A 19,369-nucleotide genomic window follows, 5' to 3' on the forward strand; every position below is an offset into this window, starting at 1 on the left:
GAAAGGTCTAAAGACAGAAGCCTTCTCCACCAGGAGCTGAAATCCACATTGCTGTCTGTCCAGAGTTCAGGCTGTGGCCAAGACCGTTCTCCAAGTTCAGGCCACTTGTCAGAAGGAAATCTCCCCAGTTTCTCCGTCAGGTCCCACCCTGCCTGCAGCCTGAAAGAATCCACAACTGCCCCTGTCAGCGGAATCCTCGTGTGGCTGGGGAAGGCGTGCCTGGGGCTGGAGGGCCTTTGGGCAAAGGGGTTCGAGTGGCAACCTCAGCGCAGAAGTTTCTGTCCGGATCAGACGACCAACTCAGAGCAGGCGAGAGAAGCTCGGACGGCAGAAGGCAAGCAGAAGAGGGTGGCTGGAAGAGGGTGGCTTCTCTCCTGAGAAGGAGCACGGGGACAGGCTAACGGAGAGTGAGCCCCACACTGACACACAGGCAGCCAGGGTCACATGCAGGCCGGGCAGGGGGACCCGACAGAACAGCAGGTACGTCGACACGGCGGAACCCAGGACGTCCCAGGCTGGCCTCCGTCGTCAGCCCAGAAGGGCCTGGCCTGGGCTGCCCTGGGCGTGGCACGTGTCCAGCTGTGTTCTGGGCCAGAGTTGGGGCTCCCTGGCTGGCCTGGGGCAGGGGTGGGGGTGCAATTTAAGGCCTGGCCCAGCCCAGGATTTCCCCATTTCCTGCCTCCCAGAGGAGCCAGCCTGGGTGTGAGGAAAGAAAAAGTGAATCAGGAGGCTTACCTCACACCATGTGCAGAAATTAACTCAAAATGGATCAAAGTCCGGGGCCCTGGGTGGCTCAGTTGGTTAGGCATCTGATGCTTGATTTGGGCTCAGGTCATGATCTCACGGTTCATGAGATTGAGCCCCACATCAGGCTCTGTGCTGACAGTGCAGAGCCTGCTGGGGATTCTCTCTCTCCCTCTCCTTCTGCCCCTTCCATGCTCGTTCGCTCTCTCTCTCTCTCCTCTTTCTCTCTCAAAGTAAATAAACATTTTTTTTTTAATGGATCAAAGTCCTAAACGCCAGAGCCAAAACTGTGCAACTCTTAGGAAAGTACACCGGGGAAAAGTTTTGTGACAACGAGTATGACAGCAAAAACACAGGCAACAAAAGAAAAGAACGGTAAAATCGGATTTTGTCAAAATGAAGAACTTCTGTGCACCGAGGAACACCAACAACAGCAAGAGAAGGCAACTCGCAGAATGAGACCAAGTATTTGCAAATCACATATCAGACAAGGGACTAATATCCAGTATATATAAAGAACTCCTACAACCAACAACAACAACAACAACAACAAAACAATAAAACAATAAAAGACTTGGCAAAGGACTTGAAGAAACGTTTCTCCAAAGACACAGACACCAACAAGCCCAGGAGACGGTGCTTGGCGTCACCGAGCATTAGGGAAATGTACATCAGAGCCACAGAGAGACACCACTTCGCACCCCTCAGGACGGCTGCTGTCCACGTAAAGAAATGAATTAAATAACATGTGTCGGTGAGGCTGTAGGGAAGCAGCACCCTTGTGCCCTGCTGGTGGGTAAGTGAAATAGTGCAGCCGCTGGGAAAGCAGTGTGGAGGTCCCCACAAAAATTAAACACAGACTTCCCATATGATCGAGCGACCGTGTTTCTGGGTATGTACCCCAAACGTCTGAAAGCGGGTCTGGGCTCGGGTCATGATCTCATGGTTTGTGGGATCGAGCCCTGCATCAGGCTCCGCATTGACATCGCCGAAACTGCTTGGGATTCCCTCTCTCTCTCTCTCTCTCTCTCTGCCCTTCCCCGCTTGTGCACACTCGCTCGCCCTCGCTCTCTCAAAATAAATAAACTTAAAAACATAAATAAATAAACCAGCTCAGAGTCTAGCACAGGGCCCCTGGGGGCCCCCAGTCCAGTGATGGGTGTCCTCCTAAGAGAAGAGGAGAGACTGGGGACACGGAAGGCTGTGACAACAGGCAGAGAGACCCGGTGATCCTTCTAGAAGCGGAAGATCACCGAGGATGGCAGCCTGCCTCCCGGTGGCGGGGAGACCAGCTCCTCCCTCAGGGCATCCGGAAGGAGCCAGCCCTGCCCACACCTTGAGCTTGTACTTCCTGCCTCCAGAACTTTGAGACGGTGGCCGGCTGTTGTTTTAAGCCACCTAGTCTGCGGCACTTGGTTTCAGCAGCCCTGAGAAACTACCCGGAGGACCAAGTCCCTCGCCACTCAGAGCCAGAAGAGGAGGAGGGCCAGGAGGGCGCCCGGCCATGCCTGTCCTCTGGGAGATGAGGAAAACCAAGCCGGAGAGGGCCAGGCAGGTCCAGGCAGCTTGTGAACCGCAGTGTCCGTCCAGGACAGGGGTGAGAGGTGCCCGGGGACTCAGACACAAGCAGGGACGGGTGGGAACGCAGGCACTGTCCCTATGGGTGGGGGTGTCCAGCTCCCCGCCCCCACCCCCCATGACAGCGGACACCCCTGAGAAGAGCAGACCACCAGTCCCCTCTCCCCAGGCAAGCGCCGTGTACCTCCATGCGTCGGGCAGACGCCCAGGCAGGGGCAGACGTGACGGGGCAGCTGGCCCTCCCGGGACCCCCACACCGACGTCCACGACAGAGCAGAGGGACTTCCACGTTCCCCGCCTGCAAGTCACCCGCGAGGCCCGTTCCCACCCTCCCCGGGGCCCAGCTGAGCTCAGTAACAGCTCCCCAGTGGAAAGTTCCCTTCTTGGAGATTCTCTCCCTGCTGAAATACAAGCGCTTGGAACGAGATAAAACTGCTTAATTTGTAAAAGCCACAAAGCCGATCCAGAACAAGGGAAAAAACCCGACCCTTGGCTGGAAGGCGCGGCCTTCTGTGTCTCAGCGGCCAGTCACTGCTCCGTGACTCATCCCTGCCCTGCTGACAAGCCCTCCGGCATCTTCTCGGGGTGGGGGTGGGGGAGCGGGCAGCCCCTGAGGGGGCCGGGGGTGCCCCCCCACACACTGAGGAGGACCCCGGGCCCCGGACTCACACACCGGGCAGGGGCTCAGCGCGGCCGGGAGAGGGAGCGAGCAGACGTGAGGGTCCCGCGGCTGTCCGCACCTGCCCCAAGCCCCTCCCCTTCCCCAGCGACCCCTCCTGGACAGAACCGGGCAGTGGCCGAAGGCCCACCTTAACCACCAGCCCCGGGGCATGAGTGGAGGAGCCCTGTCTGGAAGGCCCGGGTGGGGCACTGGGCCCGGGCAGGCGCCTCTGCCCGGTGTGGACTGAGACAGCTGTCACAACCGCCTAACGGCGAGACGCGGGGACGTGTCCGGCGAGAAGGAAGGAGGGTTCAGGGCCCCCCCAGAACAGACTCGGAGGCCCCATCGGCAGTGGGGCGCTGCCTCCGGCCACACCGGCCCAACTCTTTCAGCTGACAGGTTAGGAAACTGAGGCCCCAGCAGGCACAAGGGGCCCCAGTTAAAGGTACCGTTAGAGGCCAAGGTCAAGATCTGAGCAGGTCTGGGGAGCACATCGGGGAAAAGGCAGGAGGGTCTCCACTTTCGTCCCCATCTGTAACCAGTTTCTAACTGAGCTTTGAAAGAAGTATGCGATTTTAGGGACAACGCAGCCCTGTGAGGATGTCCTCGACTGAGAGGAGGTCCCCGCGTCGTCCCTCGCCGTGCAGACCCGCCCGATGAGGGCAGCGGTGCCTCGCGCGGCCGTCGAGGTGCAGAGCTGGACGTTTGCAAAGGCAGTTTCGTTCAGTGCATGAAAAGCTCCCGGGGTCTAGTTAGCCCGGGAGGTTCCAAGAGTGCTATCACCTCCCAAGAGTCTCCCCCCCTGCTCTCCGCTCCCCTGGTGTCACCCATGTGGGCGGTGGCTTGGCCGGCTGTAAAATGAAGGCCGGACCCGGTGCCCCCCCCACCCCCCACCCCCCCCCACCCCGAGGCCCCGCAAGCCCGGCTGGTGAAGTGAGGACCATCGCCAGCCCGCAGGGGTCCCGCTCAGGGCGCCCTGTGCCCTGCAGCCCCTGCCAGGGGAGCGCGGGGACGTCTGGCTCCACACCTGTCTACCCCAGCTGGCCCGTGTCACTCAGCTCACACCTTGCCTTCCGCAGGTCTCCACGGCTGCCCCTCCTCCCGTGGTGGTCCCGGCCTTGTACACGTGCACGCACACGCACACACGCATGCGCACACGCGTGCATGCACACACATGCACACGCACAGACGCATGCACGCATGTGGGCACGCCGGTCAGCAGCTCTCCCCCCAGCGGCTGCCCCGTCAGCCCTGACCTCCCGTCAGGATCAGATCAGCCCCTAGAGCAGCAGACGAGGAGCAGCCTCGGGACGGGCCACCCTTTCCTCTGGCCTCTTGGGGAGCCCCCCAGCCCACCCAGTGGCACGCGGGCTATGCACCTGTGGGGTGACATTCTGAGCCTCACCGGGACCCCCTGGAGCCCTAGAAGGCCCCAGACCTGCACGGTGTACCCAGGACACTCGAGGGGCACACTGAAAGCGGCAAGCACCACGACGGGCTAGTCACGAGGTCAGACGCCGGCACAGTCACGGCGTGCCGTGGCTGGCCGGGGGACTGAGCAGCCTCACCTCGGACAGAGGGCCACCTAACCGGACGACTCAAGGTGGGGCTGCCTCCCCTCTCTCCAGGATCGGTTCTCGTGCCACCCCGACGGCTCTGTGCCCGCTCCGTGGGGACCGCCAGTGAAAACGGCCTGTCTTTGAAAGGCTGGACCCACAAGGGGAGCGGGGAGTGGTCCAGACCCGCGAGGCCCCGCTGCCCCAGGACCAGCCGTCCGCCCTCACTCTGTGCCCTGACGTGACATCAGCGACTCTGCTGAGGAATCTGAGCCGAGCCCACGTCTGCTCATCCTCCTGGCCTGACGCGTCCCTCAGTGACCCTGGAAGACTGCCACTCCCCACCCCGCTGCAGGGTTCCTAGGTGAGTAGGGGCTCCAATGACACCAGTCACCTGGGTTAATGCCCCAAGCTTCCAGCGAACAGGACCGGGTCTGTCAGCTGTGTGCGGGCGTGCACACACGCACACACACACACACACACACACACACACACACGTCTGCATGTCTGCCCTGAGCCCCGGGAGCTCCACCCCGGCAATCAGCTCCTGGGAAGGCACCAAAAGGCTATTTCAAGGAGGAGACCACGGCGGCCTTGAAGACGGACTTTGGCTGGCAGCAAAAACACAAACCACACGGGGGACGAACCAACCAACTAGCGACCCAGAGCCGAGCGCCGGCCGCGGGTCCCCCCACCCTTTGCCGGGGAGCTCGGCGCCAACGTCCCCGTCCCTGCGCCCGGCGTCTCGGGACGCAGAAGTGGCACGCTGGGAACCGAGGGGGAGAAGGATCAGGGAAGCAGAGCGGGCTTGAAATAAAAGCCAGACTTCGTGGAGCTCGGCTCCGGGAACACCGCGTCCCACGACCTCAGAACAGCCAAAAGGAAAGAAATACGTCCACAGAAATGAATCCCAGTGACCCCTGGGTGCTGACTTCCCGAAGCAGCGATCCAGCTCTGAGTTAGGGGAGGGGCGGCGAGCGGCCTACCTGTGATCCGGTCTCTCTCCATTACTACGGATATATTTAGCAGCAGGCGGGAGTCCTGGCGTCCCCCTTTCCAGAGGCTTCCTCCCCTTCTCACCCCCGACGCCCTCCCTCCTTCTGCCTCCTCCTTCTCCTCCTCCTCCTCCTCCTCCTCCTCCTCCTCCTCCTCCAAAAACACTCTTTGTCTGGTCTAATTTCTTCAATCTGTTGCAATCACGAATGCATCCAAATTACCACGTTTCCATGTGCTGATCATATGTTTGTGCTCCAAACTGAACTAGCATTGTCTCTTTGAATCGGGAGGGAGAAGGGACCGAGGCAGAGAAATAGAGGCGAAGAGGCGGGGCGGGGGCCGGACGTGGGCCGCGGGCCTCCCGCAGCCCCAGGGTCCCGGCCGGACTGGACTGCCGTCTGGGCTTTGTGCGCCCGGTGGCTCCAGAGGTGCGGCGTGCGAGCGGCTTCCGGCGGCCTTCTCTCCACCCCCTCCAGCCCCTCCGCCAGGCCTGCTGCTCCTTTTTAATATCCACTTGGAGAAGCTTAACTTAGCCTCTTGGAAACCAGCTCACAGTCAGATTCCTGGCGACTTCCAAAGTCTTTCATTTTCCCGTCCCGCGATGCTAGATGCTCCGTTTCCTTTGGTCCAAAAGCCTCGCTCCCGCGTGCCTGCCTCTGCCTGCGGCCCCGCGGCCCACCCCCGACCCCAGACTCGACCCCCACCCCCGGAGGAGGAGGCAGGGCCCCGGAGCACCTGCCCGAGGAGCCCAGCGGGATGTCCGGGTCCTGACAGAGCCCCGCCCGGGCGAGGAGGGGGGTGGCGCAAGAGAGACTTCCTGGAAGGTCCCACACACTCATGAGTCAGTGCGTCCCCAGCTGTCCCCAGGGAGTGAGCTCCTCGGCGCGACTCCCCACACTCAGCCCCTTCTCGGGGCCTGGCCGGGGGCTCGAGTGCCCCCTGCTCTTCTCCTGGGGCCCGGGGCGGCGGGGAGGGGCCGCTCACCTGGCAACCCCAGGGCCCCACCGGCACCCGGTCAGAGTCAGGCCTGGGGGGCCGGGGAGATGGAGGCCCTTTAGGCTTCTTTTCCTCCAAGGCCCTTGGCCCCAGACAGACACGGGTTTTGTCTGCCGGACCCTCTCGAAAGAAGACGCGCGTTGGGGCCCCTGCCGCACCACTCGGGCAGTTTTGCGGAGAATCTGCAGTTTCCGCGCTTGTCTTGGAAAAGACGGCCTTGTGGCCGCGTGGGCTGGTGTGAAGAGCGTCGCCCCCCCATTGACGAAACCGCATTTTCCGGCTTGCCCTGGTCCCCCAGCCCCTTCACTCATCGTCATTATTCTGAGCTTGCCATCCCGTCCCACATGGCCACGTGAGCCGTGTTACCATGGGCGGTCCGTGCACGCCTGCCAGACGGCGCGGTCAAGGTCCCCGTCCCCTCCCGCCTGGGACAAGACCCCAAACGCAGTCCCCTATGTCGCAAGGGCGTCTTCTTGGGGGGCGGGGGACGCCCAAGGGCAAGCACCTCCTCACCCCACCCCCCAAGCAGAGCCTGGAGGAAAGCCCCAAAAGCGGCCCGCATGGTGAGACGGAAGGTGGGGGCAGTGTCTCAACCAAGGGGGGGTCCGACAGGCTGAACACATCACAACCTAATCCTTGTAAAGGGGACCTTATTTGGAGCGTCTTTGCAGAAGGGATTAAGTGCAGGATTTTGAGATTAGCCTGGATTATCGGGCTGGGTCCTAATCATATGGGGTGGGGGGAGGGAGGCGGGAGAGATTTGCAGACCGTGGCTTTCAAGGCTGGGTGCGGCCACAAACAGAGGGGCCGCAGCCCCCAAGAACAGCAAGAGGCCAGAGAAGGATCCGGCAACCCTGCCCTCACCTCGCTCTCAGGCGTCCAGGTCCACAACCTGGAGAGAACTCCCTTCTGTGGTCGTGAGCCACCGAGCCTGTGGCCGTTTATTACGACAGCCCCAGGAAACACACCCCAGACACCATAAACCCAAGAGCCGACATCCCCGTATAACGTTTTCCGGCCATTACATTTCGTTCAACCAGCCATTAACAATCCTTGGGTTAGAACGGTGGCAATCGTGGGGGCTTTGGGGTTTATTCCTTCAGTCTCTTTTCTGATTTTGAAGAAATACTCCTTACTGGTTTCTCTGCTTATAAATGTCATCTTTGGTCATCGCACTGGATTTAGAAACTGCAGAAAAGATATGAAGAAGAACCCCTTTAATACCACACGAGACTCTCGGGCACCAATTCCCGCTGGGGCCGCGCAGGCCCAGGAAGGCCCCCCCCCCACCCCGAGACAGGCCAGCTGGCGGAAATTCGGGCTAGGCCAGGACACGGGGCGGCCTCGTCCATCCAGGCCGACTCCTGCAGGCGCCGGGCGCACGGGCTGTGATTTCACAGCCGTAGTTGGTGCAGCTGCCAAGCACAGCTGACCTGGGGTTTGTCCCCGGCATAGTTTGACTCCACGTCCGTCCGTCCGTCCGTCCGTCCCCCCCCCCACCACCGTGCCTAAAAATCCGAGCTTTCTGGCCCAAGCAGGGGATCATTTGAAACCAAAAACCTGGCAACACCGATCGGCTCCGAGGAGGCCCGTGTGAGTCACGAGCCAGCTCAGAGGCCAGGCGCAGAGGTGGGGTGAGGCCAGGCCGGACCTGCATCCCCGAAGTGGGTTCCCCACATGGCTCCATTATCCTCGTCTGTGGTTACATAAAACCCGACGCCCCCCCCCCCCCAGCTTAGAATCTGCCGCCGCGTTAGCATACGAAAGGCGGTGAGCGATGCCAGTGAGGGGGCAGGCTTCCTTTAACCCAGCACTGCCCGGATTGGACACCTGCCACCTGGGGGAGGCCGACCCCCCAACCCCCCCCCCACCCGCCCCCGGCCATAGCTTTGGGAAACTGCCTGGAGAAGCCCGCAAGTCCCAGCCCCCTCCAGCCAGCCCACGTCCTGGGGTGGGCACCAATGCACCACAGCTCTTTCCAGACGGTTCTCAAGATGGTGCCTCCGTCCTTCACCCCCCACCCCCACCCCCACCCACAGATGTGTACCTGCCATCTGCCTGCTCCCAGCCACCTTCTTTTCAATGTCACCATCACCAGCGAGGGGCCTGGTACAGGGTGAGGCCTGTCTTTAAAGTTACCGCCCTGCACCCGCTGGGGAGGGGACGCCCAAGTAAGAGGCGCTCCCGGGGTGCCCTGAACGCCTGCCACCGGGCCAGGAGGATGATTCTGATGGTGCGGGCAGCATCGAGAAGGGGCTGACAGGACCGACGGGGCCTTGTTCCCCGCGCCCCTTCTGAGGAGGGGCTGTGAGGAGGTGGGGGGAGAGGAGACACTCAGAAAGGAAGGTCACGTTCTGAGGCTCTGGGCTCACACTTTCCGCCCCCGCTCACCCCCCTCCCCCAGCACGGATGCCTGCGAAGCCTCCATAATCGGCTCCGAGCTCCCAGGGAACTCTCCCTCTAAAAAATGACTTTTCCGTTCATTTCCCGCTCATCCCCAGACTCACCACTGGAGTCCGCCTCCCTGACTTACAAGTAGAGGCGTTCCATCCTGACCCCCTCCCGCTGCTACCTTACCCGCCAGCAGAGCGGGCAGCCTCCCCGAGCAACACAGATTCCGGGCTGGGGCCGGCTGCATTCCTCTCCGGAACCTTCTCCCCGCTTTTTATCGTGCGGCCAACTTTCGGCTGCTCCTGAGCAAATGCAACCCGGCTACTCTCTGCCCTTGGGCCGGCCTGTTGCTTTGGGAGGAAGGGAACCAAGGCGAGAGGAGACGGGGGAGGGCAGCGGCCCAGAAGGGCCTCACGCTCAGCCAGCCATCCCAGGCTGCAGCCCGGCCGGAGCCGGCGCTCCGCTCCTACAGGAGGCCCCGGCTGGCCGTGTGGTGCAAGGGGGGCCTAGGGGTTTGGAGGCCAGGTTCTCGGTAGAGTCTGCCCCCAGGGCCCCGGGGTTGGAGCTTCTGCCCAGAACACTGAAAACTCCCCCAAAGAGCTGGTGTCTTACATTCACCGCTGGGAGCCCTACATTCTGCCTGCTCGGCAAGCACCCAGTAGACGCTCACCGGGTGAACAACGAACTTAAAGACCCAACACGTGGACTCTCCCGACCGGCGCTGCCCAACAGAACGTTCTGCGATGATGTAAATGTTCTATATCTACCGCATTCAATATGGCAGCCACGTGTGCCTACTGTTGAATGGGTTTCCTCCTCCTCCTCCTCCTCCTCCTCCTCCTCCTTCTCCCCGGAGACATCGCATTCTCCATAAATGTCTTCACCAGAAGACAAACAAAGAGAAAAGCTACTTTTCAGCCAAGGCAAAAGAAGGCGGAAACTTCTATTTTAAACTCTTTCTTTGGCCCATCGTCCCAAGCTTCTCCTATCGAGTTCAAGTCCACAGTATTTACAGCCTGCTAGCGATGTGCCGTAAGAACATGGAGCCCCGTGGGTGGGGAGGACCCCGAAACTCCCCAGGCCAGCAGGCTAACGGAGACTGACGGGCCGGGTCAAAGTTACCATGGAGAGAGAACACCTTCAGAGACGAGAAGGTGCACAGCCCGTCCCAGAGCGTGGTCGTCAGATGGCCAGGGCACCCAGAGCGTGGAGGGAGGAATCGGGAGAGAGGGCCTGGAAAGGGGGCCGGGCCAGGCTGGGAAGGGTCATGACCACCGTACTTGGGTTCCGTTTAGCCTGTGGGGAGAAGTGAACCAAGGTTTCCTTAACAGCAGGAGGATCATGACCAGGTCTGTTCTGAATAATCACACGGACGGAGCCTCTGGCCCAGGCCCGGGCACACGCCGGGTCTCAGCGAATGCCACCGAATGCTGACGGGACCAGGGCAGCCTCCGTGTGGAGAAGGGGTGCCATGAGGCTGGTCACCGAGGCCTGACCAGGTCCAGGCCAAGAGGCGGCCATTTGGGGAGAGGGGGGTTGACAAGAGGGTGTTGGGGGTGGTGCAGAGGTCAAGGAGACACAGATTTCTTGCTTGAGTACCTGGGTGGATGGTCAGGCTGAGACGTGACAGAAACAAAGGAAAAGAGGTGTCATTGCATGGGAAAGGGAGTGCTATCGAGGGGAGCCTCTGAGAGCCCGGGGTCCTGCCCACGGTCAGCCAGGCTCTGGCAGTGTCTTCCTCGACCGGCTCCCTGCCACAGAGTCACGCTCTCTCCCTCTTGCCGGCGTGGCCACAATGATGGCGACGGGGCCCTGCATACAGCTGGGCGTCCTGCACGTGAGGCTGAGGGCTCGCTGGGCCCGGGTCAAGGAAGGGGTGCGTGAGCCTGGGCAGAAAGACGGGCGGGGAGGGAGCGTCGGAGGAACCCGCCCGAGATCCCAGGGGGCACCCGCTTGTGAGGCGTCCCCCGTGAGGGCAGAGACACAGCCCCATCCACCCACAGCGGCCCAGCGGGAAGGTACGTGAGGTTCCCGTAACGAATCGCCACAAACAAAGGGGCTTAAAATAACCAAAGCGGGTTCTCTCCCGTTCTCTCTTCTTCTGGAGGCCGAAGTCCAAAATTAAGGCATCGGCGGGCTGAACTTCTTCCAGAGGCTGTGGGGAAAACCCTTCCGGTCTCTTCCAGCCCCAGTCCCGGCATCCCCCGGAGTGGTCACCTTACTTCATCTCTGCCTACGTCTTCACACGGCCTTCTCCCCCCGTGAACGTCCCCTGTGTGCCATGTCCCTTCTTGGAAGGACCCCCAGCCGTGGGGTTTAGGGCCACCCTACCAGGAGCAGAACCTCATCTCGAGATCCCCAACCAACGACGCCCGGAAGAGACCGATGTCCAAGTCAGGTCACTCTCTGAGGCTCTGGGTGAACGTGAATCCTCAGGGGACACGACTCAACCTCCTACAGAAGGGATGAGGCCACCAACCTCAGAGTTGTCTGAAGGAGGAAGAGAAGGACCCAGAACACACACGACGGGCAGAAAGAGAAGGCTCTGAGGGATCCCGGCCAGGGACAGTCGGGCAGGCTGGCGGGCCGGGCCGCAGAAGGTGAGGGAGCTGACCGGGTGCACTGTGGGAACCAGGGCAAAGGTTGGCCCGAGACAGTGGCCCAGGAAGCGGCTGCCCAGAGACGCTGCTAGAGGCCCAGAGTGTGGGAAAAGAAACCGGAAGGCCACTTGGGCGGTCTGAGTGTGGGCATCCCCACGGCCCAGACGATCCGCCTGGGGTCACACACGTGGGCACGGGGACACGTGAGGATGTTCCCAACAGCGCCTGTAACGGAGGAACCTTCCGTGGAACCCCGGCAGCAGGCCCGCGGGTAGACAGGCAACTCGGCCTGCCCGCACGGAGGAGCCCTCGCCCGCGGTCAGAATAAATGAACTAAAGCTACGTGGACCCTGCGTGGACAGGTCAGGTCTCAAAGCCATCCCGTCGCGTGGAAAAGCAAAAAGCAGCAAACGGCCACCGCCCCCTTGGACACCCGATGTGATGCCGCTGGTCTTCAGCACGAGACCACGAGAGACCACACGAGACCACGTGTGTTGACCACAGACACGCCCGACGGGGACCGGTTCTAAATTCAAACAAGTGGTCACCCTGGCGGGGGTGGGCATGGGGAGGGTCACCCCAGGGGTTCAGACTGCACCCGTGATACCCTATAGCTCACACCGGGTGGTGGGGGCACAGCCGTTCTGTTACTTTACTTTTCACATTTACGTGTCAACCAAGTTCTTTTTTTTTTTTTTTTTTTTACTTTTTTTAACGTTTCTTTATTTTTGAGAGAGAGACAGAGCGTGAGCGGGGGAGGAACAGAGAGAGAGGGAGGCAGAACCCGAAGGAGGCTCCAGGCTCCGAGCTGTCAGCACAGAGCCCGAGGCGGGGCTCGAACTCATGAGCCGCGAGATCGTGAGCTGAACTGAAGTGGGACGCTTAACCCACTGAGCCCCCCAGGCGCCCCAGTACCAACTCCATTTTATAAAAAAGAGCAGCGAGTGAGTGAGCTCGTCAAAGCATTGACCTGGGTGTGGCTTGTGCCAGAAACGGCCGTCCCCGGCCTGGTCCCACACACAGCCCCGTGAAGAACCTGAACGAAAGCAGGCCTCTGGAGGACTCGGGGTCCAAGGTCCCAGACACGGGAGACCAGGCAGGGTGGGGGACAGGAGGTCAAGCTTCGGGGAGGGGAGGGAGGGCAGCGGCTCTCAATGGGGATTCTACAAGGGTCAGAGGGGCAGGGCGAGGGGGCTGAGAGGCTGGGGGTCCAGGGCAGGACCCCGCCTGGACCGAGGTCTCAGCTGCAGGACGGCAGGGCTGACAGAAGGAGCCAGGGAGACGAGGAAAGGGTGTCCTGGGCCGGAGCCCGCACAGGCCCCCACAGAGAGGATTCCGTGTGTCAGCAGGCGGTCCCATGCGAAACCCAGATCACCGACTTGCAGCTCTGGGCTTCGGCAAATTATGCCTTAGGCTTCCAAGTGGAGCCGTGCTAGCGGCTGCCAAGGGCTGACGGCACAGAACTGGCCAGTCTGAGCGCGGGGAGGCGCTGGCCAGGGGAGGCTGTGTCCACGCGGCCCGGGGCGCCAGTCTCCCAGGACCTCGACCCGGGAGCTCAGGAGCCGGTCTCCAGCCCGTCACAAGACCAGGCCCCCAGACCCAGCCCCGCTGGCGGAAGGGAGGGAGACCGAGAAGCGGCCCAGCTGCAGACGCAAGGGGTCCCGGAGAAAAGTTCCCCAGGAAGGCAGAGGCGGCCGGGCGGTCCGGTGGTCAGTGGCCTGACGTGGCCCCGGGTGGGCGGAGCTCCTGCTTAACCACGGATGTGAATCATTCGGCCGCCCTGCAGACCTCCAGCCGGGCGTCGCCCTTCCCTTCCCACACCCGGCCCCATCCCGCACCACACGGGGCCTCAGACACGGCCGTGTGGACGTCCCAGCCTGTACAGACACACCCCGCCGACGCTACCACCCCCATTCCCTGCAAAAAGCTGCCCCTGGCCTCCCCACGAGCCTGGAGGTGTCCCACCCACGGGCAGGTGACACCTCTCCCCTCGGGGATGTTTGCGCTGGCCCCGGAAGCAGGCGCAGGAACGTCTGGGCAAGGAATTCTGGCGTCGCCAGAAAGATCTGGCTGCTAGCTACGTGAAGACCTGGAAGTTCGTCTAAAATAAAGTAATTAAGGGGGCGCCCGGGTGGCGCAGTCGGTTGAGCGTCCGACTTCAGCCAGGTCGCGATCTCGCGGTCCGTGAGTTCGAGCCCCGCGTCGGGCTCTGGGCTGATGGCTCAGAGCCTGGAGCCTGTTTCCGATTCTGTGTCTCCCTCTCTCTGCCCCTCCCCCGTTCATGCTCTGTCTCTCTCTGTCCCAAAAATAAATAAACGTTAAAAAAAAATTTTTTTAAAAAAAATAAAATAAAGTAATTAAGGGGGCGCCCGGGTGGCGCAGTCGGTTGAGCGTCCGACTTCAGCCGGGTCGCGATCTCGCGGTCCGTGAGTTCGAGCCCCGCGTCGGGCTCTGGGCTGATGGCTCAGAGCCTGGAGCCTGTTTCCGATTCTGTGTCTCCCTCTCTCTCTGCTCCTCCCCCGTTCATGCTCTGTCTCTCTCTGTCCCAAAAATAAATAAACGTGGAAAAAAAAAAATTAAAAAAAAAAAAAAGAAAGAGAATTTTAGACCCATAAGGAATCTTAGGCTACTTTTAACTTTATTTAAAAAAAGAAAAGAAAGGGGCGCCTGGGTGGCGCAGTCGGTTAAGCGTCCGACTTCAGCCAGGTCACGATCTCGCGGTCCGTGAGTTCGAGCCCCGCGTCGGGCTCTGGGCTGACGGCTCAGAGCCTGGAGCCTGTTTCCGATTCTGTGTCTCCCTCTCTCTCTGCCCCTCCCCCGTTCACGCTCGGTCTCTCTCTGTCTCAAAAATAAACAAACATTAAAAAAATAAAAAATAGGGGCGCCCGGGTGGCGCAGTCGGCTAAGCGTCCGACTTCAGCCGGGTCGCGATCTCGCGGTCCGTGAGTTCGAGCCCCGCGTCGGGCTCTGGGCTGACGGCTCAGAGCCTGGAGCCTGTTTCCGATTCTGTGTCTCCCTCTCTCTCTGCCCCTCCCCCGTTCATGCTCGCTCGCGCTCTCTCTCTCTAAAATAAACAAACATTAAAAAAATAAAAAATAGGGGCGCCCGGGTGGCGCAGTCGGCTAAGCGTCCGACTTCAGCCGGGTCACGATCTCGCGGTCCGTGAGTTCGAGCCCCGCGTCGGGCTCTGGGCTGACGGCTCGGAGCCTGGAGCCTGTTTCCAATTCTGTGTCTCCCTCTCTCTCTGCCCCTCCCCTGTTCATGCTCTGTCTCTCTCTGTCTCAAAAATAAACGTTAAAAAAATTTTTTTTTAATAAATAAATAAAATAAAGTAATTAAGGAATTCTATGCAAGCGACCGGACGAATAAAATAGACTTAACGGATTCTTCAGACGGTCAACAGTCACGTGTAGCTAGCGGCCCCTACACGGGACAGCGCAGACGCGGGACCTTTCCACCATCACAGGAAGTGCGACTGGGCAGGGCTGGTCTCGGAGGTGGGACGCGGGCTCCGGGAGAGGCGAGTCCCTTCGTCTCCGGGCCCCGACATCCTCCTTGAAAGGGGGCCACCGGCATGAACACGCACAGAAAGAGCCAAAGAATAGCTTGGCCGTGACCATCATGAGCTTGCTAATTTGACACTGGTTACCTATTCGCTCTGTCGCGGGAGCACCTTCCCTTCTGCAGGGTCACAGGGGGCAGGCGCAGGGGTCACGGGCCGATCGGCTCAGAGGTGCTCAGAGTCAAAGCCGCCCTCCCGCGGGCGGCCCGCCCTCGGCACCCCGCGCCTTCCCTCCGTGCTACCTACAGACGGGCGGCTGCCCCAGCCCCTGGCGACACGCCTCTGCCGGGCCCGAACGCGACCTGCATCAGGGCCATCGAAGACGGTGTCTCCCTGGACAGCAGGGGAGGGGCCCTGCTCACCCGAGAGGGCCAGGCCGGAGAGAGGGCAAGGCCATGACTTAACACACCGCTTACCTGGGCCCGTGGGCTCGCCAAGCTTCCGGAGACGGTTGCTGGAGGTCCGCGTGACTCCTAAAGACAGGGGCAGAAGGCACAGGTCACACACGGCCGCCGGCGGGTGGTTAACACCGGGCACGCCCTCACCTCTGCTCCTACAACGGGCTCCAGAACCAGAAACCAGAGGTCCTCGTCCTCCCCGGCGACACCCAGGCCCAGCAGCCACCTGCAAGGACAGCCGGCCACTGGCGGCCACCGGGCCAGACTCTTTACACCCATTTCTCACCTAACTCTTACCGCTGCCTTTTGCAGCCGAGTTTCAGTCGGGTCGAGGAACTTGCCCGAGGTCGCACAGCTCCTAGGAGTTGAGCCCAGAATGAACCCAAGTCCGTCCAACTCTAAAATGTGGGCTTGGCCCAGTGCATCAAACCATCCTGACTGCCCGCGGGACGGTGAGGGGTGCTGGCTCCCGGTCAGGCACTAGTCACCCCCTGGGATGGCACACGTCGATCTGTATTGTGAATTGGGATCTCCCCGCACCAGGGTCCCTGACGCCACCCCCCTCCCCCCACTGCTCTGAGGCTGGGCAGGGCGGGGCTGGATCCGGGAGGGTGGAGGACGAGCGGTCCTCCCCCACACCCCCCAGCGGGGAACAAGAACGGAGCCCCAGATTAACACCGCCTCGTGCCGCACACGCCCCATCCCGGCACCCACCCCTGAGGCCAGCGCGTGCTCCCTGGAGAGGCGTATGGCAGACAAGTCCCGACTCGAGGAGATTTGCGGAGGTGCTAAGCCGAGCCCAGCCGAAGCTGCCAGGAAGGGTATCCACGGGAGGGGCAGGGGAGCGTGCTACCGCGGCCAGATCACGGAGCTCTGGAAGTGTGCCGCCTGGGCAACCAGGCCATCCTTCGGAGAGCCGCAGGGACGCCCCAGGTTGGCCGGCAGAGGCCCTCCCCACAGACGGCAAGATGAGTGGGGACAGGACCCACTCATCAGGGTTAACCCGGAAACCTGCCCGCAGCCTCCGCCGTCTGACAGCCACCCAGGATGCCGGGGCCAGAGATGCCCGCTCCCGTCTCGCAGTCTTCCGGAGAGGCTCTTACAGTGCTCACTCACTCATTCGTCCCACAACCCCCCCCCCGAAACTGTGACCACCGGGAAGCGGAGGCAGCCAGCATTGTTCCTGAAGGTTCCAGAGCCCCACGCAGGGTGACCCACAGACCTGGCTTCGTGTGCAGCTCCCCGGGGACACCCATGCTCTGTACGTCTGAAGACAGTGGATTTAGTGACAGCAGAATGGGCACAGCGCATCCTTCAGGGTCTTTCTTACCTGCCGCTAAGCCCAGGCCTCTTTCTGGGGCTGGGGAGGACCCCAGGATGTGCCCCAAACGTTGAACCCACACCGAACAACACCAAGAGATGCATGGACACGAGACTCAAGGGCCTGGAGTGACCAGAGAGGCCTCTGGGAGGCAGGGACGACCAAGTTGACCCTCGAAGGAGGCAGGGAGGAGGGGGGACGCTGTGAGGTCACGACCACTTCCACTCGCGGAGGCTCTATGACCACTCCCCGCGCACCCCACAACGCAGGCGCCACCAGGGCCATTTCAGACAAGGGAAGCGAGACCTGGAAGGCCCCCCCGGCCCGCCCCAGCCACGTCGGCGACCTGGTGGCCGACTCTATGTGTCATCATGACTGCATACCCCGGTGCCCAGATATGCAGCCAAACGTGATCTCTGGGTGTTTCTGGGTGAGGTTAGTGTCTGATCGGCAGACTGGGCACAGCAGGCCGTCCCCTCGGCATGGAGGGTGTGGACACGACCGAGGAAGGGGGTTGCTCTGGGCCTGACGGGAACACCGGTCCTCTCCTGCCCACGGGCTGGGACGCACGGCGTCGGCCCCCCTGGTCCTCGGGCTGAACTGCGGCACCGGCCTCCCAGGGCGCCCAGCTTGCAGCCGCAGCCCTGGAGTTCCTCAGCCTCCCTCATCACGTGAGCCCGTTCCCCGCTGCTCTGTGACGTCACCCGGTAGACACGCGAGCACCCGGGTGCCCAGCCACCCCGATGAAACGTCTGCTCACCGCCGAGTGATGGAAACCGTCCCTCCTCGACTACCGCCCAGAACACGAGGATTGCAGGCCACCCCTGCCCGACGAGGCTGGACGGCGGCCTCAGGCCCTTGGGGGCGGGAACGTCCGCATTGGGCTTCCAGAACTGACTGCTCCCTTCAGACCCGGAGAGGGTGGGGCCCTCAGTGGCTCTGGTGGGCTCCCCAGGGCTGGGAGCGGCGGGAGGGAGACGGGCCCTGCCCCCAAGGCTGCTGAGGTGGGAGTGTGGGCATCCCCAGCCTCCGACGGCCACCACGACGGTTGTGAGCTCTCTCCACACGCCTGAGTGGGAGCTACACTGCATGTGACAACCCACGAGAATGATCATCACCCCCCAACACACACACACACAGACACACACACACACAGACACACACACACACACACACAGTAAGCCACTCAGAGGTCCCGCCGTCGGGCTAAGAGTGGCACCAATGAGCCACAGCTGTGCCTATGGAAACAGTACGGGGTGAGGAACAGAGAAGGAATGGGCCCAACATTCCTGTGGACTGACTCACTTCCGGCTGCGACTCGCCCGGGGCCAGCTGGACGCCCACCCGTGCCCCTGTGGCGGCTTCCAGGCAAAGGTAGAAGGGAAAAGGACCCGTTCAGGCTCTTCAGCGCCCCCCCCCCCCACCACCACCAGGGCGTCTGGTCCTCAAGCCCCATTCTGGGTTGGCTCCTCCCCGAGCCCCCGGGTGGGGCCAGAGCAACAGCATCTGTCTCAGATTTCTTGGGTGGAGTTTGTGTTTTATTTGTGCTGTTTATTTTTCCGATTTCCCCAAACACGCGGCTGGTGCCAGGCAGCCCCTGGCGCAGACAGGACGCCGGGCACGCTGCTTGCTGAGCCGGGGAGGTGGCGGGCCCGGGGTTCCCGCCCTCCGACGAACTCCCCGCCCGGGAGACACCCGCGGCCAAGAGCTACTGAAATCCAGCTCCCTGGACCTCATTCCTCGGGCCCGAGTCGGAGTCCGGCGAAGAGGGAGCTGGAAAGGCCTCCAGGACATCCAAGGGCTCCGCTGTTCCGGTTGAGAAGGGAGTTATTTTCATGCGATTTTAAAAGAAAACATATTCAGAAGGAGAGGAGGCCATGTGACATCCAGAGTTCGCCGGGTGCGAGCTGCACGCCCCGGGAAACTAACACCCCCCCCATCCGTTCCAGCCTCGCCACTCCCCCCAAGCCCCCCACCCCGGAGCGGTGGCACGGGGACCAAGACGAAATGAGGTCACACGCCGTGGCACTGGGCACAGTCCCGAGCTCAAAGGAAGCACCCGATAGATTAGACAATTATTACCATTGGCAGTAGGTTCATCACGGTCATACCAATTTTTAAATTATTATCGCTCACCTGCTGCATACGCCAACCTGAACCTGGGGACCTATAATTAGGAGCTAAGAGAGCTTGGCTGCCCAGAGCCGATGCATCTGAACGAAGGAGAAGTTGTAACCGAGGCCCCCGGCACGTTCCGGCCAGGCCGCTGCTATGCCCCGACCACCGCCAAAAAAAAAAAAAGTTCTTCCAGGAGCTCTACCTTACTCCCTCCCAATTCAGGGAAGCCCCCACACCCTCCTGGTCTCCACAGCGATCTGCACGTTAGGGGAAGGTGGGCAGTTTTCTAGATCCAGAGAAAACAGCCAGGCTTTGGGGAGCTCAGACTCCGGGTGCTTGCCCTCCCAGACCCGGCCGCCCCAGAGACTCGGAGGCCGGGCCAAACAAAGGCCGTTTCCCACGTGGGCACAAACTCCAGACCAGTGACCAACGCCAGCAGAGCGTGGCA

At 61.5% G+C, this 19,369-nt stretch overlaps 1 protein-coding gene across 3 annotated transcripts in view; it reads right to left on the minus strand.

Moving 5' to 3' along the window:
- The window catches only part of SEPTIN9 (septin 9), a 150,235-nt gene that overhangs the window by 117,632 nt on the left and 13,234 nt on the right, over window positions 1-19,369 (minus strand). Inside the window, exon 2 of one of the 3 annotated variants that reach the window (XM_047081299.1) lies at window positions 15,501-15,557. The exons of 1 other annotated variant lie outside the window; for it this stretch is intronic. In XM_047081299.1, the coding sequence (XP_046937255.1) occupies window positions 15,501-15,557 (57 nt within the window). Of the gene's footprint in view, window positions 1-5,525; window positions 5,623-15,500; window positions 15,558-19,369 lie in introns of those variants that run through there. One more of the 3 variants, XM_047081301.1, reaches the window with a different exon arrangement.

The sequence above is a fragment of the Lynx rufus genome, unplaced genomic scaffold, assembly GCF_022079265.1.
Source record: "Lynx rufus isolate CCGP_SWC_20201006 ecotype Redwood Valley unplaced genomic scaffold, mLynRuf1.p SCAF_18, whole genome shotgun sequence".
NCBI lineage: Eukaryota > Metazoa > Chordata > Mammalia > Carnivora > Felidae > Lynx > Lynx rufus.